The sequence below is a fragment of the Rhea pennata genome, chromosome 1 (assembly GCF_028389875.1).
Source record: "Rhea pennata isolate bPtePen1 chromosome 1, bPtePen1.pri, whole genome shotgun sequence".
NCBI lineage: Eukaryota > Metazoa > Chordata > Aves > Rheiformes > Rheidae > Rhea > Rhea pennata.
In genome coordinates this window covers 5,210,542-5,234,428 of record NC_084663.1, presented here as the reverse complement: position 1 = coordinate 5,234,428, position 23,887 = coordinate 5,210,542, and the positions used below count along the sequence as shown (strand labels likewise).

Below are 23,887 nucleotides of genomic sequence, written 5' to 3'. Positions count from 1 at the left end.
CTTGAAAAACCTGATTAAAAGAAAACTTCTGCATATAACGCAGGACCAGCCTAAAAAACCCCAGTGATGCATGGTTTCCCCAGCTCCTCTAGCCACCTGTTTACGAGTATAAGATCTGCGTGATCTTAGCAGGATCATCCTACTTACGCTCATGCAGTACAAAGTAACTATTATTTGTACAACAGCACCCAATAATTAGCGAGCTAATGAACAAACAGATTTAAAATGTGTTAAGTACATTAATGAATAATCATCAACAATTACAATAAAAGAGATGCGTATAAAGGAATTTCAGTTGTTACATTTTAGAGCATAAAACAACTGTTAGCTGAATAGTATTATGAAACTTAGCTGTAGGTTACACTACAGATAACTGTCCGCTAGCCTCACTTAATGACACTGCAAGCAGCACACTAGTCCAGATGGCATCTCCAGGAGGGTTCGAGTGGGAAATACAGTAAGATGGCTAGAAGCCGATGGGTCCTACTTGGAGAATAAAACACAGAATGCAAAATCTCTATAAGGTTTCTACAGGCAGATGTTCTGCTTGAGTTTTCATGAGAACAGTCAAGAGATCTCACAGCTGTACGAATATTATTTGCCATTGATTTTTAAGTATTTCCCTCTGAAAATAAGAGTTATCACAAGCAATAGCTGACGAATTGTGGAAAGCATATACTTTGCTGATGGAGTCGTACTTACATCTTGTCTTGGCCTGCACCCACTCTTAACGTCAGCCGAGGAATAACCGGGGATGGAGCTGGAACAACTGGTTCCACCTTTATCTGCACAGGGGAACACATTCACCAATTAAAGACTCCAAACAGACTTCCAAAATTAATTAATTACATGAAAGCATTTATACAGTTAATCAAAGAGTATGCCAGCTTAATGAGACAGCCCGATGACAAACTGACCACTGTTCTCTGATGCTTCATGCTGCAGCACGTACTGGCACAGTTTGTTGTGAGCTCCCTAGCCACCCCAAAACAAAAAATATGAAATTACACTAAAAAGTCAACTTGACATTTCACTGTATTTGTATTCACTCGTATACTTTTTTTTTTATCAAGTCTTACCAAGTTCATGTTTGTCTAGAGATACAAAAAAAATTAAGTATGTTTCTAAATGACAACATGAAATGCTCTGTTATTAGTACTCAAACTTGATAGGTGCCCATCTGTGTTTGCACATTTTTTTGAGGTTTACGTTCAAGTAATTATTTCCCAGATTTATCACAAAAATGTACTGTGACACTTTTGAATCAAAATTAGCTGAATCTGCTCCAGGAATTTAAAGAGGCAAAAATAACATGTATATAGTAAATAAAAATGTACATTTAGGATGGGTAATGACGAAGTCCTATGCCATGCTCCACGCCCAAAGAATTTGATCCGTACACTAGGAGATGTCTATTCCACTGGAAAAATAATCTGCAATGTGAGTAAAACTTATAGTTTGACAGAGTTAACCAATAAAGCTCTCCATGCATATGCTTTAGCATACCTCACAGGACTCGCTCTACTCTTTGGTTTATCTTACACGATTTTTTTAATGTCACCCCCTATTTCTAATGCTTGGTACAATTTCATTCTCACTTTCCATGGATACATCTCTCAACTGCTTTCCAGTTGTCTTAAACTGTAGCATCGTCCACCAGACAGAGACATGGAAATGAACCCTGAGTACAGGAGGCTCAGGCTCGTGGCTCTGCACAGGTCATCTTTCCTCTTTCTTCATGTTTCTCCTCCTCCTCCTCTATTTGTAGTATCTATTTAGAACATAAAATTTCCTAAGACAAGGGCCGCTGCTTAGCTCCAGCACAAAGTGCAGAAAAGCACCCACATCATTGGTCCTGTTATTACAATACCACCAAGATGTTCTGAACAGTGGTGGTATGGCTTCATTTGCCAGAAGAAAAGTATATAAAAGACTTATTTATGTGTAGATCCTAAATTTACAGTCTGCTGAGAAAGGAAAACTGGGCTCCACAACAATCTTAATCTTATTTTTTTGACACAAGAGCAGAGGAAGCCTCTTTCCACAACACAGGCTTGGGGCAGAGGGGGAAAGGTTTATAGGATTGGGGCAGAAGGAAATTTAAGTTACATTCTGGGTAGCCTACTCTTCTTCTGCATTGGTGAAGAAAGTCTAGCTAGGAAGAGGGGTTTGGAGCAGAAGCTTAACCTCAATTGCTAAGTGCAGGCCTTTGGAAGCCCCTGTTTCCCTCGGCTAAAGATAAATTGCAGGAAGGCCGGCACAGTGATACAATTTTGACTCATAAGCAAAGGCAGCTTCCTTTGGGACAACTCCAGTGAGCCCTGTCCCGATGCAAGGACACCTCCATTTCTTGCAGAGCAGTTTCTCAGCTACTTGAGTTTACAGCTCAGCCTAGTAAAGTCAGCGGAAACTGGGTCAGCAGCTGCTTCGTGAGCTGCTTAGCCATCTCCCCAGCCCAGCTGGTAACCGCTGTCGCAGATGTGGGGTGCAAAGGCTTCAGCCATCTGGTTTTGATTTGGTCCTGTATGCAAGACAGCACCCCAATTCCCAGTATCCTTTTCCAGCTATGCCAAGGACAACACACTGTGCTTAAGGCAGGGCACGGAGCTGCAAGCAAGCCCCGTGCAAAAGCTTCTCCTCTTTGGTCTTGTGGCCAAACACTTCCAGCTTGTAGGCTTCCACTTCTGTTTTCTGCCATTTATACAGAGTACTGGTTGCTGGTCTGTGTTTACCTGTCCAGCAATTTGCAACAAAGTTATAGGAAAACCATTACTATAAGTTTAATTTCCCAACAGGACGGAATGCTTACTTTATATATATGCAATTATATAGTTACACAACTATATAACTATATGCAAAAACTGAGATGTTACCACTGATTCTTTTACTGAGTTAGCACTTTAATAAATACTATTATATCATGTAACAAATTTGGTATTTTATAATCGACATCCAGAGCTGAAACCGTAGGGAGACTCCGAACTCATCTTTCCGGCTGCGCTTAGGTCTCCGAAATGGGCATGTCCTGGAAGGTTAAGAGTCCAAACAGCAACTCGATCGTTGGCTCTTACAGCACAACTGCCGGCTAAATAAGTCATTGTGTGATCTAAAAGCTAAATTAAGGAAACATGTACTTTTAGGGGTTAAAATGAAAGAGCAGCACTCTGGAGTAATACTGGAATTGGGGCCAGCAGAAGAGCATTTACAGTGGATTACTAAGCTTCCCAAATCACCAAAGAGGTAAAGTCCAGCAATATAAGACTCCTTTGTAGCTAACTAAAAATACATTGTCAGTGGATTTGTCCAGTTTTATGTATAAGCAATACTTCTTTCACCTGAACTAATACTAGTAGTCATATAAGCCCCTTATTGCCATGTGCTGCATTTTTTTTGCTAATCTTCAAGGATTTAGCTTCTTTGCCACATACCTCAGGGCACCAACTGATAAAGCTCTAACTCTCCATTTTTCCAGGACACCAGCAGTGCGGCCTTGCAAAAAATGAAAATCGCTCAAGAGATTTAAAGGCGAAATTTATTTTTAAAATCCTGACTTGCAGCAAAGAGGTGGATTTAAAAAAAGCTTATCTATCAAGAATCAGTTTAAATTTTAATTCTATCTGGGGACTCTTTCATGCATTCTAGCTTTAAAGTTTATCTTTTGACAGGGACATTTTGCCAAGGTAATGGGCAGCTTTGTCAATTTAATTTGTCCAAGTTTTTATTACTGTTGAACTCCTTCCCTAATATATATAATATGTTCAGGCTATAGTGAAGCTTTAACACTTCGTATTTATTTGTGCGCCTGTTACATTGCTCTAAAGGAAATTAGATACAGAGATTGGCAGAAGATACGCAAAATCGAAGGTATGAAAGACAAGCAGCTTATTATCTCTATTTTATACACTCGTTTAACTTTAAAAGATATCTCTGCAGAAATTCTCAGCAAAAAACTGACAAAACATCTCAGGCATGAGGGGAGAAGAGAGACATGCCATACCAAGAGAAGAAGAAATCCATAAAACAGTGTTGCTGCAGCCTAAAGCCTGGACATTTAATTAACATGGGCAAACAGACCATCTCCTTGTTGATCATCGATTCAGCCACAGCACACAATTCTTAGTTCTCCAGGTCACCTAGATTCTACACTGAAAGAACATGTCAACTTAAAGAATATTTCAAGTTTTGAAGTCAGCAGTTAGGTCCAAGTTGAGCAGGTGTCACAGCTGGATACTGTCTCATGCAGTGGTAAAAAGGGAAAGGGAGGAAAATCCCAAGTTGGAGCTTGTATTAACTATCACAGTCAAAGCAGGACATAAAGAGAGTCTTGGTAAAGCTGAAATTTAAGTAACACTTCCTAATGCTAAGAATATAGATTTAGGAAATCCTGTATCCAAGGTTATCATATATAAAGACAATTTCTTTTCTTTTTTCAAACAATTTAATGCATATTATAAGAAGAAGTGACAAAGAATTAGTGCAAACCCTGAATTAAGAGGGCAGTTTGTAATGGGATTTCTAATCTGATAACATGCAAATATGCTGGTTTCGTTTCTTATATATTAAGTGTATTCTCAAGATTAGGTGATACTGGAAAGAAGAAATTATCTTTGACCGATGTAAATCAGCGAGAGCTACAGGAGCTCAGCCTATTCGAAAACTGGGTCTCCCTTCTCTCTCTCTAAAGCTAAATGCTCAAAACAAAAGGCCACATTTGAACATTCAGACTATGAAACTCGTCCATAGTTTGAAAACAATTTTATTCAAACAAAATGGAGCAACACGGCTGTGGTCTTGCTAACAGAGGATCCAGTAGCTCTGCTGAAAATCTGAGACAACTGGGGAGCTTGAAATATTTCTTTTCTGCCTTAAAATAGTAACAACTAATGACTAAAGCCATTATTCTGCTCCTCATTTATGCCCACTTAGTAGTTTAAAAACCTCTACAAGCTCGGGAAGAGTAGACTATTGGAAACAACATTTAAAGTTTGTATTAAAGGTTGGTTGATGGTCCCATCAGTGGAAATCTGCAGAACAAAATTAGTGCACTGCAACAGTAACACATTTGTTCTAAGCGAGTTGTTGAATCTAAGTCTCAGCTTTTCTACGTGAAAAGTGAGTTGTGGAAATCTGGAAATGTCAGGTTAAAAACAAAAACAAAACAAAACAACCCCCCCCCCAAATCCAAGCTAAGACAATCTCACATTTAAAATTCACATTGCTTCGTCACTCAAAGAGGCAGGACAATCCCTGAAACTTTCTGGGGACTTTTCCCTTTGAGCTGTTACTTAAAAAAACAAACAAAAAACAAGCAAAAACAGATGAGTAAAAAGCCCCTCTGTAATCACAGACTTTTCTAAAGCTTTTAAATAACACTTAGGAGCCAGTACAGGAATCCACGCGCACTTTTCAAACTACTAAGCCCTCTCGGGTCACCTAAAACAACTTACCTTTTCGTGTTTGTGTTTCTCTTTTTCTTTCTCCTTCTTTTCTCGTTCCTTCCTCTCCTTTTCCTTCTCCTTCTTTTCTTTTTCTTTGTCTTTCTCTCTTTCCTTCTTTTTCTTCTTCTCTTTTTTGTCTTTCTTCTTCTCTTTTGGTTTCTCTTTGTCCTCAAACAATTTCTCAGGAAGCATTGGAGACAAGGAAGGCAACATGCTGGGAAGTCTCATGGCAGTTGGTGTGCTGAACAAGGGCAAAGACATTTCTTTGGGAGGTAATACAAGAGGTGCTGATGGAGCCTTTATCTTATCTTCCTTACTTTTATCTTTAAGTTTCTCCTTGTCTTTCTTATCCTTGTCTTTTTTGCCTTTCTCTTTCTCTTTCTTTTTATCTTTATGTTTTTCTCTTTCTTTTTTTGTATTCCCATCTTTCAACTTTACTTTTATGTCAGCATCCTCAAAGTCCTTTAGTTTGAATTTATAGGGATCAAGATCATCATCTTTGAGTAGTTCCTTCCACTGAAATTTCCCTTCCTTGTTTCCTTCCTTTTCTTTCTCCTTCTCTTTGCTTTTCTCCTTCTCTTTGCTTTTCTCCTTGTTTTTCTCCTTGTCTTTTTCCTTTTGTTTTTCTTTCTTCTTCATTTTTGTCTTCAGCTCTTTTTTCAGTTTCTTTTTCACTTCTACTGATGAAGCCAACTTTGTTTTCTCCTCATAGACTTTGAGAAGAGGTTCTGGAGTTGGTGGTGAGGCAGAAGGAGAGGAGAAATAAGTGAAGTTGGTAGGTGGATTAGAAGGTGTCCCCATGTTTGCTTTTCGAATGACCTCATCAATCGAGTCATCCATTGTCCATGAAATGTCTGAACTTGAAGTCCCACCTGAGGGAGGTACTGGTGTTGCTCCTGCCTTATTTGAGTTATTGGCAGAAACAGATGGTTTAGGAGTTGTAGTCTCTGAAATAGAAAGTCTTTTAGGACTGGTAAAAATTTCCCCTTCTGATTCGGAACCAGAGGAAAACTCAAAGGGATCAGGCTCTCGTTCTGCACATGCACGAGCAATCACAGCATCAATTGAATCATCAATTGTCTTGTCCATTACTGCTACTTTCTTAGACTGGTTTTCAACGATTGGCTTGGTGGCAGGCTCAGGTGGCATCTGCCCTTGTTTTACTTGAATGTTTTCCTTTCCTATCTTGTCACTTAACGCAGCCAGGGGGGTTCTACTTGGTGTTTCCGGCTTGACAGGTGCTGGGGGAACTTGAGCAGGAACCTTTGGACTTTTAGGACTTTTGGGGCTCTTGGCGCGACCTGGTGACTTCTTTTCTTTGGATCCACTTTTTGGTGAACGTATGGGACTTCCAGTAACCGCTGGCGAGGGAGTAGTTTTAGGAGATTTTGTCTTTTGTCCTGGAGAACTTGTTTTTGACTTTGTTTTGGGTGCAAATGGCTTTGCCTCTACTGTTTTGGGGGTTGGCAGCTGCGATTTTGCAATGGGAGCCAACATTGGCGGTTCTGGTGAAGGAGGGGCTAAATCTGTACTATCCTGAACATGAACCGGAGAAAGCATTGGTGGCACTTTTTGAGTATTTATTGAACTGAGAGGCTCACGTGGTTCCAAAGCCCCATCCAAGGTGTCCCCTTTAGAAACAGCTACTTTTGGTCGTTTCACAGGTGGAAATTCCTCAGCATCAGGACTTTCTAACGGTCTCTTGCTCAGGTAGTTTTCATCATTAATTGCCTCATCCTCTTCCATATCTCCCTCTTCTTCCAGTGGCACCTGCATGGCTTCTGCGGATGTTCCTCCATCGGTAGGTACCTGCTCCTCTTCCTCTTCTGCAACAAACAACATTTAAAATAATACATTAGGACAATAAAAAATGTGTTTTACAGAAACAGGCATCAGAGCAAATGTTCGCCTGCATTTCAGCTCATAAGAAGTAACTAGCCACCTAATAGCTTCTTACTGGTCTACTTTGAAGAAAAGTGATGCATTTATATTCAGTGGCACTTTCCTGCCTCACATCAGACATTGCTATAAATGACAGATTCCTTCACTGCAGAATAACGTCAAACCAATGAGAAAGCATTTGAGGACAGGCCTCACCCATGATGGTAGACCTTCTGGAGAAGGTCTAAAGTACACTGAAAGGGCAGCTGAAGAAAATTTCTACTGTTCCCTTTGCCTATCCTCAGTGTCAAAGGCTCATAACTGCACAGGTTACACTACAGCCACATCTAAAATAACTATTGGATATTCCTGGACTGAGTATCATTCATTTTCAAACAAAGGAAGAGAGGTTCAAGCATTTGGTTATTTTAACAGAGTGGACTGGAAATTGAACATCAAATTAACTACTAGGAGCAATACACAAATTTCTTCTAGACTTTAGGTTAGTTCTTTGTACCTATTCTCAAGTATGGAAGAGTCTGCAGTGGAAGAATTCCGTCATCTTTCTAAACCTGATCTGTTTTTCTTGAAGTAGTACATGCCAATGATTAAAGCAGAGGACTATGTCTAATTCAAGCTGCCAGGTCCTAGCTGTGTCTAAAGAGCTTGCTATATAATGACATTTTCTGTTGCATTTATATGGGAACACCCCAATTCAGGCTACAGGACAGCTGAAAACAAACCATGAAACGCAGGTAGCATGTACAACAGGTAGCAACTGTTTCGATGCAATGTAGACATCACCTGTGTGGTTGCTCTGTTCCTTGTTTAATTGTAATAATTTTTTTTTCCTGCATATACCACTCTCTTCAGTCTTACACGTGTGACACTATGGCACAGCGGAAGGAGAAAATTTGCTTGAGATCTCCTAGAAAATCCATGGCAGGTTTGAGAATAAGAGAACCTCTGATCTCCCGAACTGCAGTCAAGCACTTTATCCGTTTGGATACACTTTCTCACTTCCAAAATGGAATTATCTAGGCAGGAAAAGGGATTCTTAGTTTGGAATAAGAACTTCCCCACTGGAGTTATCCTGACACATTTATACTGGTTGTAATTACATCATTACATTCGTGCTGGTCAACATTCCTGCGGAGATGAAGTCCCTCCACTTCACCCCGTGTCTTTGTTTATCCACCTGTGAAAACGCATGACATTTGGCCCAGGAGGGTTTCGGAGGAAAGATATCAAGTGCCCCAAGGTTCTTGAACGAAAGATGTGGTGCAAACTATTTATTATGATGATGGATTAAAAAAAAAAACTTTTTAATGAGGTGATTTTAAAGAAGCAAACAAAGAGAAACTATAATGGAATGCTAACACTTTTTAAAGCTTTTTAGAACAGCATCTTTCTTAAATACCTCTTTCTGAGGCGTTTATTTTCAGGTTTTCTGTGCTGGTCTTTCTTTAGTGTAATGTGTCAATGCTCTGATTTAGGAGAGTTGAGTCAAGAGCCCTGGGCTGCAGCACAAATCTTGCCAGCATCACAAATTAAGTAAAATGAGCTAGCAACTCTGGCTTTCGCCAGAGCCCAGAGGATTTACAGCAGCCAGCCCAGAGAGGAGACTTTGCCCGAGGATAAAGTCTTAGCCGTCCGTGAAAAACAGAAATGTTAGGGAGTTTGGTTTTGCCTGGCTGGGCACTGACATTAAACGTTTTAAACAGTAAAGTTAGAGTATAACTGAGAAATCGCTGCGGACCGAGCCTGCACCTGCTCCGGGAAAAACGAAACCTGCTTCCGGATCGGGCAGCCCGTTTCAGTCTCGGTCTAAGCTGCTGCAGAAATCAGCTCTCCTCATCTGTTTTGAACCGTCTGGGAGGGGGGATGAAGAATTAGCTGTAAGCAGATGTCATACAGCACTGGTTGCTGCTAAGCAATTCCCTCCCAATCCTGTTCAGCAGAGTTTGCCCGCTGCGAGTTTGTTTCCATTTGAGTTTGTTTTAAAATTTAAACCAGGATTCAAATGTGGGATTTAGCGTATGCTTCTGCCCAGGCCACAAGCCCTAAAAGCGCAGCCAAATCCAAACACTTGGAAAGTCAGGCTTTGTTCGCATTGACTTTAAAAACAGCAACATAAAACATTTTTATATAAAAAAATGTGAGCATAAAAAGATATATAAAGTCAAGCAGAAATGACTGCAAATGACAAGAAAGAAATTAAATATATATATATATGTTTACTAAAATAAGTATTTATTTGCTAAAAATTTCTGCCTAGCCTCTAGTTGAACAGCTATTCTGGTAAACTGTCTCACTGAAGCACACTGAAATATTTCATATTTTTGTAACTCCCTCCCATCCCAAGGTGATTCTCATGTTTTACCTACTCAGTATTGCAGAAAACCAGCTCGAAAGGACAGAACAAAAATTCAGCTCAGGTTTGCAGAACAAGGGCTGGAGTTTTGTGTGACAGAGAAGAGCACTGGGGATGGCAGAGAGGGGCAGGAAAGGTTAAAAAGTGCAGTTTGGTCTCCGGGCTCCAGCTTTCCTGCACGTTCCTGCAAGCTGCAAGGACAACTGAGCAAGGAAGCAGCAGCACTACCATCCCTTTTTATAAAGACCTGGATTCCTCCAGACATCTGGAAAAAATCGCCTGGGTCAGTCGGGCCCGATGCAGGACCCGAGGAAGTTCACGAGCACTTAACGACGGACACACACTCACCACTTCTCAGCCGTGCTCGGATGACAATCTGGAATCCCATCGTGGTCAAACGAAACCCACATTTCTCTTGGAACAAGGCCACGGGCTGATCCGCAGCGAGGACTGGTTTTCTGCCAGACGGCAGCTTTCAAACCTGAGCCATCGCAGCTGTGGCTATGGCAGAAAACCATACAGCACTTTCTTTTTTTTATATTAGAGCGAGGTGAATCCCTCAGTCCGATATTCAGGAGCTACGGACCCGTTTTCCTCCCAAATGCATTGGAGCGGGAAGCGAATGCAGAAGCACGTCCCCCTTTAAAGGTAATCCGCGTGCCTTGGCAACGAGCATTTAAAACCACGTGAACAGTTTTCCACCTTTGCCCGTTCGCTAGGAGCACGTCTTCCGCGCGCTGCACTGCTTTCCAACCTTCCTTCCTGCGATCTCTCCCCATCGCTGGCCACCCTTATTGATGACACTGCCCCTGAGTTAGCATCTGCGGGTCAAGCGCGTATCACCTCGGCCATCTGCCCTAATAACTGTGTCCTGTAATGAAAGGAGACTGTTCAGGAGGTTTCTCAAGATAACAGATTTCTTTTTTTCTTTTTTTTTCGGTTAGAGAACTCAGCGCGGCATCAATATTAATGTGCACATTGCTAAGGCTATACAGAGCAATTTTGCACACAAGACCCAAGGAAAGGCAGCGAGAAGGCTCCTCCTGTTTTGACACAGGCGTGCAGGTCACCCCACGCACTCCTGTCTTCTCCGCTTGACAAGTGGCAGGAACGTTGTCTTACGGTGATGCTACAAAAGCTGAACTTGATAAATCCTTGGGATCGCTGGATAGAAAAAGCATTAGAATCCCAAATACAAACCGCAGGGATCTGTCACCCTTTCGAACGCTGGGAAACATCTTAAGCTGAACAGTTCAAGCAAGAAGCTGAAGCTCCTGCATCTTATTTCACAAAAAGCCACTAAAGCAGCACAAAATATACTTCTTTGTGCATCACGGTCCTGTAGAACAGCAGGGACTCAAAATCCCAGAGCTTATTGAATATATACCTTCTTAATTTGGCCACAGCTCAATATTGGGACAGCAATACTCAACACTTCAATAACGAACTTTCAAGTTTATGATGATCTAGGGACTGTTTGTCCCTAAAACTGGCACTGCGGCACAAAGGAGAAGAAATTCTATATTTATTGCAGGAAAAGAAGTGCAATCACCCGTACCATGCTACTGTGCTCTCCTGGCTGCCTAATTAGAGGAGACTGCACACGTTGCTCTTCCAACTGCAGGTCAGATGAATGCGAAGGCAGGAAAAATATATGCAACACTTTTGTGATTGAAGAGAAAGGCACCTATGTAAAGGCATTCTTCAAGTAAAAAGAATGATGACATGAATATATAATTCATCATCACCTTGGTCATTACGAGATGTTTTACTTGGTAGCTTCAGAGATAACGGCAAGAGTGTTTAAAGCTTGAAGGATATCCTAAAGAACATGGCACGGACTGGGACAGACAAGATCTCTGCTCAGCTCCTGGCCCTGACAAAAAACTTACCGTGTCTGTTGGCAGGTATTTAATTTAAGCTATGTTCCAGGTCTCTTCTGGAAACCAGATTAATATTTCTCTATGTCACAGGGTGATGATAGGATAAAACCATCCGACCGCACATGGAAACAAATAAAGTACAAAGATCTAAGAATAAACTGATACCTCTTAGGTACAAGATGAAGCATTCTCAGATGTGCCTTGGCACAAAGCTGGACACTACTTGCTGAAGAAGACACAACAAAATATTACTAACAGCAACCTCTTACCTCCATTGCAATTGCTAACATATTAATAGCTCAAAGGTCTGGCAGGTAACAGTTCCTGCAGAAGCCAACTCAGGTTATTTCTCAGAACCTAAGATTTTGCTATTTTTTTAACTTTAGTATGCCAGATACATAGTATCAGCTATCAGTGCAAACCCACTAGGATACAACACTAAATGCAAGCTGTTATTTTGCCGTCAACGTATATATGCCAATTTTTGTTGATTAAAAATTCCTATATAACCTGTTTTCAACTGACCTTGAACATCCTTTATTTTCTAAAAGAATGCAAAAGGACCAAATAAAGACCTATCAGTAGCTCATGCTTTTCTCTGCCTACTGTAGAGACCTGCTCATGGTAGGTCTCTGTGCCCCTCTGTACTTCATGGCACCAAGTACCTAAGTGTGGAAACCAAAAGCATCAAGGTTTGGCATGGCAGTTGGTTGATCTCCTAGTGCTGTCCCGATTACGAAGTCTTAAAGAACGATCTTCAAAACTGAAGCTGTGGGCAGATCTATCACAAGACAGATGTTAATCAGGAGCAGGACAGCAGACAAGAGTTGTAGAAGAGACTACCTGCATTCACCCATATTCTTTTTTCATTTTTTAAGGAAAATTAGGACTCATGAGTAGAAATAATGTGGCAGTCCCTACACTGAAATCTTTGAATCATCTTTCTTTCGAACACATATTCCTGAAGGTTGCATAGACACCAAGCTGAAAGTTTTATGTACACGCCAGCTCAGCCTCTCAATTTCAGGAAAAAAAGTAATCCTTCCCTCCCCGACATATGACATTTTTTAATGAAAAAAAAATTCCTGCAAACTTCCAAAACTATTTTCCTAGTGTCTAGATAAAGGCGAGCGATGGTGTCTGTGATTAAGGCAAAGATACATTTTGGGAAATTTTAAGTTATTAAGCAAAGGGCTTATCACCCCTACCATGCCCTAGCAAGCACAGACTTTTGACTTCTGTTACAAGCGGGTGCAGCGCGGGGGGGAGTCATGATAGGTTTTATCTTACAGAATCACGGAACAGTTGAGGTTGGAAAGGACCTCTGAAGATCATCTACTCCAACCCCCCTGCTCAAGCAGGGTTACCTAGAACAGGTTGCCAAGGCCCCTGTCCAGATGGCTTCTGCATATCTCCAAGGATGGAGACTCCAGAACCTCTCTGGGCAAATCTCTTGAACTTATACCGATGGTCCTTTCCTGGAACTAACACAGTGCACTTGTAGTCCATACAGGAAATTGATGGAAGAGCACCAAAATTCAATCCTGATAGTCTAAAGGCTGATATACTAACAGAAGAAGAACCCACTAAGTAAGATACTTGTTATACATTTTGAGCTTAAAATGCCAGATTTCCTCCTATAAATTCTCTGCCATATGAACACAACTAACCACTGATGTGACTTTTTTCCTACATAGAGTGCACTGACAGATTTCTCTTTTACTGTATAAAGGACATCATCCAAGCTATTACCAAACCCTGACATTTTCCATTTCAGCACTTTTATGGGAAGAATGTTAGCAACGCAGCACCACTGAGGATACACATTTTCCGTGAATCTTCGATTTGCCCAACAAAACTGCCAATGAGTTTATTCTAGTCTTAGTATGTTCTATGATGCAGAAGCCACAAAGGTATAAACAAGGGCTCTCAAGTGTGGTTGATGATTTTGCATACAGAATTCAAATACAGTAACGAGGATGTTAAAGATGCCTGAAGTTCAGCATCCAGCCTCATTTTAAAATTTTGGCCCAAACATCTAGGTGGTGCCTCCAATCACTGGTACCAGCCTTGACTGAACCTGGAGGTGTTCAATAGAACTAACGGACTTCACCTTTATCAATCACCTCAAAAGTAGGTTTTAATCTCTCAAAGCACTACAAGTGGTCTACCCAATTCCCCTCCATCCTGGATGATGAAATAGGTCCACCAATCTTGAAAATTTGATGTTAACAATAATCTAGTTCAGGACTTACAAATTTCCAGTACCAGTTCAGTTCAGAAATGGTACCTCTCCATCCTGTTGAACAAGTACTTCACATTCTTGGTTATGGATTTCTTGGTATGAAATCAACACTGATCTGATTTTTTGAACACCAACACGAGTGTAAGAAGCCCACAGTTACCCAGAAACAAACCATAACTACTAAAACCGTAGTTCTGCATGCATAGTAACACTACAGTGCTGCTTTTAGAAGAAACAGCCCCATCCTTCCCTTCCTGGTGCAAGCATTTGTGCAGGTGCCTAGGGAATAACTCCGGCAAAAATAAGAGAGAAAACTGTTAGGCTGAACTTAAATCTGCCATCCACTGTACCATGCCGCTATGTGAAGCCTTGGGCTAGCAGAAGTCCGAGGAAAGTCCTGCACCTCCTTGCATATATCCTCACTCTGCCCCTTCTCCACGATGAAGGGACTTAGATGAAATGACTCAACTGGCTAACTCCAAAGGAAATATATCTGCGAAAAAAAGTGGGAGAGGGTAATTTTCTGTCCAGTAGGTGAGGGAAATAGCTCATATCAGGATAGCGTAAGGGTGTAAGAAGGAAGAGGAAAGAGGAGAGGAGACAGCCCCCTTTGGGCATCGGATATTGCATCTTGGTTCAAGCTGTAAGGCACAAGTTTAGCTTCCAAGACTACTTTAGCATACTGGAAGATGCAAGACTAACACTTTTAAATAGTTACTAGTGGTGGTCCACAAGGCATAGTTAAAAAAGTATCACAATGTTTATCAAACCGTACTACCCAGAATTTTTAAGATGGCACACCCAATTTCCTGTTAAAGAGAGAAAAACAACATTGGCAGATTCTTATCAGCTAAACTCATAATCTCTCTCTGACCTTACAAAATATCAATCCTATATTTATGCTGTATGCTACAAGCAAAAATGTGTTTCTGTCTAAATGCAAAGAGAGGGACATTATTTTTGCTTTGACTTCTTAATGTAGCTCGGTGGTTTTACCTATTACATATAGGTACACAAATAAATGCATAGGCATGAAAAAGTTACGTTAACGAGGCTGGCGCTGCTATGAATATTTTGGATTACAAGCAAAAAGAACCACCTGAGAACCAACTAGCTTCTCAGCAGCAATACTACAGTAGAGCAAGCTTTAATTATTTATTTAGGCAGCCCGGTGTTACTCTGAATTACCTGCGATCGAGTCTCTTCCGTGGACTATACGGAACACAGCATAACATCAAAATGACCGTCGCTGGATCAAAACACACCGCTGGAGATAGAAATCTCTACGACAAAACTGTGGACAAATTTGCATGCTTTTTATTGTGCTTTCTGCTCCCTCCTATGATGTATAGAGTGTAGCAGAATTGGACACGCGCACAACTCACTCTGGAGCAGCCATGCAGGTGTGCATATTTTCTCTTTAAAGGAACATCTGACTTTTTAAAAATGAAATTATTAGCAAAGACAAGGTAATTAGGCAATGACAATTCACACGGTACAACCAATCCATAACAGAGTGTATTAGCGGCACTGACAGAGGTGTGAAGCTGATACGTTATAAATGGCTATATACTGACCTGTAAAAATGCAGCGTTTCCCTCGCATTCTGCACAATAAAAAACTAAAATGCTATATAAGCAAGCCAACCTGAAATGACACCTAGTATTATAAATGGCCTAATCTATATGTTAATACTGTTGTATCACATAACTGCAGCAAGACTAAGATAACAATATGACTTTGGGGTTTCTATGGCTACATCCTGGGCTAACGTGCCTGAAAGGCCTTGCTGCTGACACCACACAAGCTTCCCGAGTGCTTCTCTTTGGTTATTTATGATATGATTTATGATAACGACAACATCTCCTATTTTCTCCCCTCGTCAGATACAATAAATTGCCATCGTTAATCACCGCTCTTGCTTCAGCTATGATTACAATAGTATAATAGGGCCGAGCTATGGTAATACTGTGTATTAAGGTGTTTTTTCCCCCTCTTTAAAGGAATATGCACAAGCAGATCTTTGTAGCCGATGTCACTATCTACAGTATTTTAATAATCTTCCTGCGAGTTTTGCGGGACGAGAATTCTATTACAACCGCGCTTCTGTACCGTTCCTCTTGCACAGATCAAATTTATGATCTAAAGACTCAAAATCCACCTCGTATTATCTGTATCTAACAATTCTCAACCGTAATGCGAGGGGTTTATATGTATTTTTCTTGACAAAAGGAAAGCAGACGGTCAATCTTTTCACTTTGCACCTACGTAGCTAATCTTACTGGCTGAGCTTTCCAAACTAGCTTTTCAAGGATCACAAATCTCACTAAAAACAAATACACTGAATCCATATAAATGTTCTGAAAGATTTTACAGTACTTTCCCTTTTATATATTATTATTCTATATAAGAAAATGCAGTTATACTTCTAATGAAATCCTGCTTTTTTTAAAAAAATGGACTTTCAAAAATAGTTCATGAAGCAACAATTTATACCTCCTAGCAAAAGAACAGACTAGGTATTTATTACATCGGGCTAGCTGTGCTTAATCCGTCCTAATAATTTTAATCAGGCATTACTGAATTCATTTGGCCCCCTTCACAGATTGGCAACCCACACACGCATCTGCGCAGCCAAGACGCGGAAGTGCAAAAATACTGAGCTTATTTAATATCGCATTTTGCAGCAGAGCTGAAGAACCCAAGGAAAGGCATTTCCAAAATGTGGAAAAGAAGATGTGAGCGGGCTGTGGAAGGCCCGGGAACGTGCGAACAGCGGTCTCCCGTCGAATGATCAGCCAATTTCCAAGTTCTGCTTGTAAATGGACCCTACCGCGATGCGGGCGGCATCAACCCGCATCCAGAGACTCCTCTGCCAGAGGCAGTTCGCAAGCGGTTACGATTGCATCTGCCTGCCTGTGACTTGCTTTCCTCTCTCGCAAGTAAATCGAATTGATATTAACTTCTTAAATATCTGTTTATATAATGCAGCTTCTGAAAAAAAAATGAATTACTGGAACAAATTTACCAGCAAAGCTTTGGCTCAACACAACGATTTGAGAGCAACCTCACGCTTGCTGCGCCGGACACAAACGCAACTCTGCAACTCAAGAAGGTTAGGAGTGCTTATATTACCTTCGGATAACTTAAAAAGGGGGAACCAGATCCTGTGCTCTAGAATAAACTGGAAAAAGTCTATCGACACTGGTACGCCAAGCCCTAACTCTGTCGTATCTCTCCAAATGGGCACGGATAAAAACGAAACATTGGTATTTTCAAAAAAAAATCCACCCAGCCTGGAAACTCTCTCATAGGTGAATAAGCAAAGCTACCACATCTCCGAAGTGTAAGAAAGCACGTGCTCGCCCTCTCCCTTAGCATATGCACGTATGCTATATGCAGAAACGTTTACCGAACGCTCCAGCTCTCAGAATATCAGAGCGTTAAACACGAGCAGCAGTTGGGCGTATTTCTGTCACCCAGGCGCGTTTATTCGAACCATTGCTAATTCAGGAATATATACGTGCGCTTCCAGCTTCCGACTCGGAAGAGCATCCGAAGCCTCTGCGAGCGCGCGGTGACACCGTGCGCCGCAGCACTTCGCCGCTCGGCTGCGACGGGCGCCGGCCGCAAATCCGAGAACGCGCCTTCACCAGGAAGCAATCGAAGACACAATATGAGCCCCGTAACAAATACAATCTTCTTGATCTAGCAGAGGAGGAAATCACTGATGATAAGGCTTTAATAAAGCTTGACAAGCCTCAAAATTAAATTTGCTGGGCAGGGTTCACCCCTGAAACAGATCCTTTCAGGCCGTCTTGATGAAAAGAGCCAAGGAAAGATTTAAAGAAAGGAAAATGTTTACTTTGGAGGGTTTCTTTTTCCTCTTTTTTTTTCCCCATCCAGCCTACAAATCCAATTAGCGGCGTGCTCAGTCTTTCGGCCTCTCTGCGTTGCTCCGTCCTGCACGCGGACGCGTGCCCAGCGCAAGAGGGAAGCTAACCCGGCTACGTGGCAGCGCTGCTCTCGCCGCGGCCCGCGGACACTAGATCCCGGCTCCAGGTCAGGCTGAAAACGCCGCGGGAGCACGGGGCGCCCGCGCCGCGTAATAACTCTGCCAGCGCCTCCCCGCTCCGGCAAGCGGCAGAACGCAGGAGGCCGCGGGAAAATTTAAGCCACATCCAATTTAAAACCCGCCACTTTTTACGGTGACCTTATAATTTTTCAGGGACAGCTACAAGAAATCTACGGCTTCCTTTTGCAGGACCTCGTGGATCACCTCAACGTCTTCCAATAAATCTCACTTCCAGGCGAATTCAAAGGCTGGAGCCGTCAGAACACGCTGTTAGCCGCTCTTCCAGAGCGGGCAGCTTTTCCGGGGACAACCCAGAAGACAAAAGCCCGTCGTGAAGCCACTGCTCCACAGCCACGAAACAACCTTACGCTTCTGCAGCTACCCCAGGACGCTTGGGAAGCCAGGTAAGCTAAGCGACAGGCAGCGCAGGAACCGGAAAAAGCTGAGAACAGAAGAGAGATTTGGCGATATTAGAGCACACTAAGAGAGCCGGGGCGAGGATTACGTGAAGGCGATATGAACCGCCGTAAGCCTGGCACATGAAAGTTGTACAGCACGGTAAGACCAAGGTGGGTTTGCAAAACCCTCCTGTCAGCACCATTTCGGACGAACGCAAAAGAATAAAGTATTTTTGCAGAAGCTGGAAATAATACACAAGTTGCAAAACACCGTCTCATATCAGAAGGCTTAAAACTTACTGTTTAAAGCTGAAATTATGGCTTCCAAGCCAACGTCGCGTGAGGCTGCACTTTACGCTTGACTCGTCCCCATCCTTCCTTTCGGTCTGCCCCAGCGCTCGGCATGACCTTGGCAAAATGCTTAAAAAGAAAAACAACTCCCCCTCAGAACAACCAGTCCTGGGGCTCTAAAGCTATTTTAGAATTAGCTTTGAATAATTGTCCCACAATAGGAGTTTTCTTGATTAATTGCTTAAGATAAGGCCTCCTTTTCCTTGCTGGCCTCCAGTGACTCCCTCTACTTCCCATAATCACTTTTGTCTCCTTCTTCCGTTCACCGGGAACTGCTAAGAGAAAAAAAAATCAGAGATACACCAACTCCATTACTCGAGGATTAGCCAAGAGATAACCCTATGTATTCCATTACGGACCGTTATTTGAGTAATTATTCAATCAAGTTTAGGCCATTTGAAAGATGCACTAATTGTTTTGCAAAGCTCGCTCAAGCTGTGTAGCTAAGAGAAGTAATTCGTGTCCTTTAGCAAAACAAAAATGATGTTCAGATTGCAAAGGAAAAGCAGAAGTGGTCCGTACTGAATTCTGCCTTTTAAAGACCTAGTTAGGCTTAAACAGAAGTTAAGGATCTCTTTTGATCACGTTTCTACACAGTTGAGATTGTATGCGTATCTTACATAGAAAACGTGCAGGATATTATTACCTTTCCACTTAAATTATTAAAAAATCTTGCTCAGCCACTTGGTTTCTAACAGCTTGTAAGATGCGGCCTACATATCAGAAAAGTAGGGATAGGGGAGAAAAATAAAGACAGAATTAGTGACCAGCAGACTTAAACTGAGCAAGAAGCTCATGCACACACACATCAGCTTGATATCTTGATTTAAACTGAATTGATGTCTTTCAGTTAACTTGTTTTTCTTGGGCACACAGGTAAAAAAAACTATGAAAACAAATTTAATAAAGGAATTGGCTTCAGTAGGCATTTTATTTAACATTAACTTTCAATTAAGACTTTCAAAAAAAAATCCTTCATTTTAAAAATGTCTGAGTCCTATGCAATCGTCCCACTTCATAGCAGCGAGATTGGTGCACTATCAGGTGACTCTGTATACTAAGAGAGGTGGAGAGAAGTCAACAGATGCTCATGTCAAAGACCTCTGAAGAAGCCACAAACTAAAGACAAAATCCTCATCTTTACAGAACTTTCCTTAACTGTCACACGTTATGAAGCAAAAGCAGTTCCAGATGCTGAGAAATGAATCTGTAACTATTTATTTGATCTTCTTCTTGCTACAACACTTTCCAAACCTGTATTCCAAAACTGCTGTCGCCAAACAACAAAAATGCAGACTTCATTTTTAAAAGTCCATCAATCTTCTGGCTACACCATACCTCACACCATACCTCGTATAAGCTATTTGCTAGACACAGTTTTCTCAATATCATAGGTGCTATTGAGTTAGGCAGAGATAACCAGTCCTTGCTAGCATCCAGATGGGTAGTCTGGCGATTTTAACCCAAGTTGTTTGACTGTCTTCCAGACGAGCTGAACTCTTCGCTCACAGATTTAATAAACTCAGACTTTTCCCACCTTTGTTTGCCCAACTTTATGGATTTTGGGGGAGGCGAAGGGGAGATTTATCTATGGGAGTGAGCGTGAACTACTGGTATTCTCGGGATTCGGTCGGCGCGAAACCTACTCAGCCGTGGCAAGAGAGCTCCTTCCAAGTCAGGATTAAAGCCACTGGTAGGGAAGCTTGAGTTTTAATGGATAAATTGTTGCAGAGTATGCTCAGCCAAACTCCTTTGCAGCCTTGCAATTTGTTGAGGAACAGGACTTGAAATTTGGTGGGGAGGGGATTATCCTCCTGCTGTGGCATGTAATTTTTAGGAACACCCACCCTATTAATCTAGTTACATGCCAAACAGGCAGCAGCAGTTTGACCCAAATCCTATTAGCAGCAACAATCTGTCATTACCTCCCCTCCCCAAAATGAAATATGCTCTGGGATGCGTTACAGAGAAAGAAAATTAAAATGCAGGAGGTTTTATATATTAATGCCTCCCACCTCCCAATTCAAACTGTAAATTCACGGGGCAGGGACCTCAATTATGTTTGCAAAGCACTAGGTTCACCCATGTTGCTGCATGAACAAATCCTAAATATCAACAACATTGCAGATTCTTTCCCATTTCTTTGTTCCTCTCTTTTGTGCTGATTCTCCATTTTCTCTTATATTTGCCTCCTTTTATTAATCTTCATTGCCTGCCCCTTCCAAAACCCAGAAAATACTAGTTTTTGTCTTTTTCCTGCCCCTCATTCTAAACTTTCTCTCTTGCTAACATTTAGTAGAAAGATATAAATTGGAACAGGTAAGAACACGTTTGCTCTTTGTGTCAGTTCGGGGATATTTTCATGAACTGCTGTGGGATACTGGTGGCCAGGAAAAGAAAAGACTGAAACACGGGGGAAAAGGACACAGAGACACATGAAACTCAGGACTGTAAAAGGAGTAAGGAGAAGAAGAGAACATAAAGAGGAGTAACATAAAACATATATTACAGCAGCAAAAACAGAGAGACAGAACAAATAATGGACATGGACACACAACCAAAGCTAGGGTAGAAGAAGCCTGAATGTGAATTTGGAGCATGTCAGCTTCTCCATGGGAAATGTCTTAGTGAAAGCGAGATAACCCCACATGGTGCCTTCCAAGCCATACAGACTCCTAGTGTGCTCATAGGGCATTCATCAGGCTTTAATTGCATACCTGGGGTTTCCTCCCATTAATCTGTACATTCACCTGCCGAAGAGGCAACACAAGAAGGCTAAATGTGGCCGACACGGGCTTGAGCCCTGCAGTCCAGCGAAGGGAGAGTGAAGGCAGCAAGACCTGAGGATGTGGGAAGCCCACCTCAAGCAATAAGGATCCTCACTGAGCCCCCTGGTCATCATGGGGTAGGTTTGCTCCCCTGGCAAATGATCTGCTCCAATTCCTTCTCAAGGTGTCAACGTACGAGCAATGCTGCACAATCGCTTGCTGGTTTAGTTACTGCCATAGACTGCTAAATTTCCTAAACCTTCTGCTCCTTGAACATTTATTTAGGGAAAGTCCCTTTATTCCTGTGTTCTTCCATGTCCAAGACATTCCTGTGTCTTCGTGTCATGACAGACACTACAGACTCATTTTTATATGTATCCAGAAAAATCACAAATACTTGAGGATAACCCTAGAGATAAGAAGCTGTTCACATATCTCATATGTGAACATACCTCAGCATTTAGTAAAAATAATTACATCTCATGCTCGTAAGTATTCATTCTTTTCAGAAAGCATCTAAGATGTATTGCTCAACAGGGAAGAGGAACCTTTTCCATTAGTGATAGAAGAGTTTTTTTCCCTTAATGGTACCTTTGACTCAGTAGCGATCACTCCTCAATTTAACTCATACATTTCTTTTTTTCCGTTACTCTTTTCTAATTCCCAGTGATGTGGGAGAAGGAAAATCCACCCCTCCATCTCTTCCTCCCATCAAGAACTGCCATGCTCTAAGCTGAAAGACAAATGGAAGAAGGACATCAGATGATGCCCAGACATCCCTCTCAAAGATGAAACAGCACCAAGATATACAAAAAGGACCAGCCACCCCTTCTTTTGGAGCCTTTAGCAAAGAATTTCAGATCTACAAATATCTGAGTTTTGAGAGCTTGATAAGACACTGGCAGACATCGGATTCTCCTCTTAGCTCTCAGCTTCTCTTCTCCTCCACCATCTCTGAGCTACAGAAGCAAGCGTAAGCGTTGGTGCACTTCGTGTACACCCAAGGCTCATTAAGATCAATCATTAGGACCTCAGGAACTGTGAGCTGAAGTAACAAAAACTTGTTACTAAGTTTTTAGGAATTTTAATACAGTAACTACTTGTTTTCTCTAACATATATTTACTAATGTGTGATAAATAACTTAAGCTCTGATTATTAAACTTTCCTGTGAAAATCTTACTCAGTCACTTGCACAGAAAGTTGCTTGTAAAATCTACATGCCTTACAGGGAGAAAGAAATCAAACCATAAAATTTGAGAGCAAGAACAAGAACATCTTCTTAAACCTTAAAGAAAGAAAGGCATTGTCAGGATTTGTCATCTACGACTTCTGCAAATTAAAAAAAAAAAAAAAGTTACAGCAAAAAGTATAAGGAATTAGGAGGAGAAAAGAAAGCAAAATTTTAGTCAGTACACCTGAGAGATTGGAAGTACATTATTTCCATTTTCAATATGCTACACAAACGCAAGAGAATATTATCCTTAACATGTATCATACATGCTGAATTAGAGTGCCAAAAATATCATTCATCACAAGCAATATGATTAATAAGCTCTATGAAAACCCAAGAATAGCATGCATTTAGAGACACAAGATACCCAATTCAGAATAAAAGTCTAAATTTGTTCTTGGTTGGGAGCAATGCCATTGCCAAGGTTTTATTTTGGGCGTTTTCCATTACCAAGAACACATGTTTCGGGGCAACCTGCTCATGCCACAGCCACATAATTTTACAGGCCTTTCATCCACAGAGGATGAAGAATTTGCACAGACAGCAAAATCAGGGGTCTCATCTTACAGAGGAAAAAAAAACAGGGCTCAGAAAAGACAAATTATTTACATATGGTCACTGTCACATTACAAACGGGTTGCAGAACTGGAAATAAAACTAAAAATACAGGACTGCAAGCTTGGAAACCTATCCAAGAACCCATCAGTTCACCTTTTGCTTAAGATAAGGTGTAGTTTGGTTGACCAGACATTGTTTATATGTCGAATACCTCTCCTATTCAGAAAGCAAGAGAATCTACGTCTCACTCCTTGGAGTGGTCTTAAAAAAATACTGATTTTTGTTCAGTTATCATCTAGCATCTCTTCTTAGGGGGGCATGACATAGATGCCATAAGTAGTTGCTTCTGGTGGAGAGAGAGGTTTATTCCTTGTAATTGGTTAGCTACCGTAGCCACTGGGCTATGACCGATTTGGAAAGGCCCACAGTCCGTTGGACCCGACGCACTGTTCGGAAAAGGTATCGGTTTCAACTTTAAAACAAATAGAAAATGAACCACGGCGTTAGAGAAGGTAGGTTTTGTGCCATCTCTTTCTCTGGCCCGCCTCCCCGACCCATGCTGTGGATTAGGAAGAGGAGAGGGAAGAATTACCTTTGGAGAACTATAAAAGATGGAATTGATTTTTGGTAAGAACTCCAAAGAAGTTCTTAACACCACCTTATCTTGGCAAGTAATACAGAAAT

General features: G+C 41.5%; 1 protein-coding gene across 2 annotated transcripts in view; it reads right to left on the bottom strand.

Moving 5' to 3' along the window:
- TAF3 (TATA-box binding protein associated factor 3) overlaps positions 1 to 23,887 on the bottom strand; it is a 110,038-nt gene that overhangs the window by 18,859 nt on the left and 67,292 nt on the right. The window contains exons 1-3 of one of the 2 annotated variants that reach the window (XM_062580548.1): positions 10,042 to 10,096; positions 5,448 to 7,264; positions 703 to 785 (exon numbers count right to left, since the gene is read on the bottom strand). In XM_062580548.1, the coding sequence (XP_062436532.1) occupies positions 703 to 785; positions 5,448 to 7,264; positions 10,042 to 10,081 (1,940 nt within the window). In that variant the 5' untranslated portion in view covers positions 10,082 to 10,096. Of the gene's footprint in view, positions 1 to 702; positions 786 to 5,447; positions 7,265 to 10,041; positions 10,097 to 23,887 lie in introns of those variants that run through there. The other variant, XM_062580538.1, reaches the window with a different exon arrangement.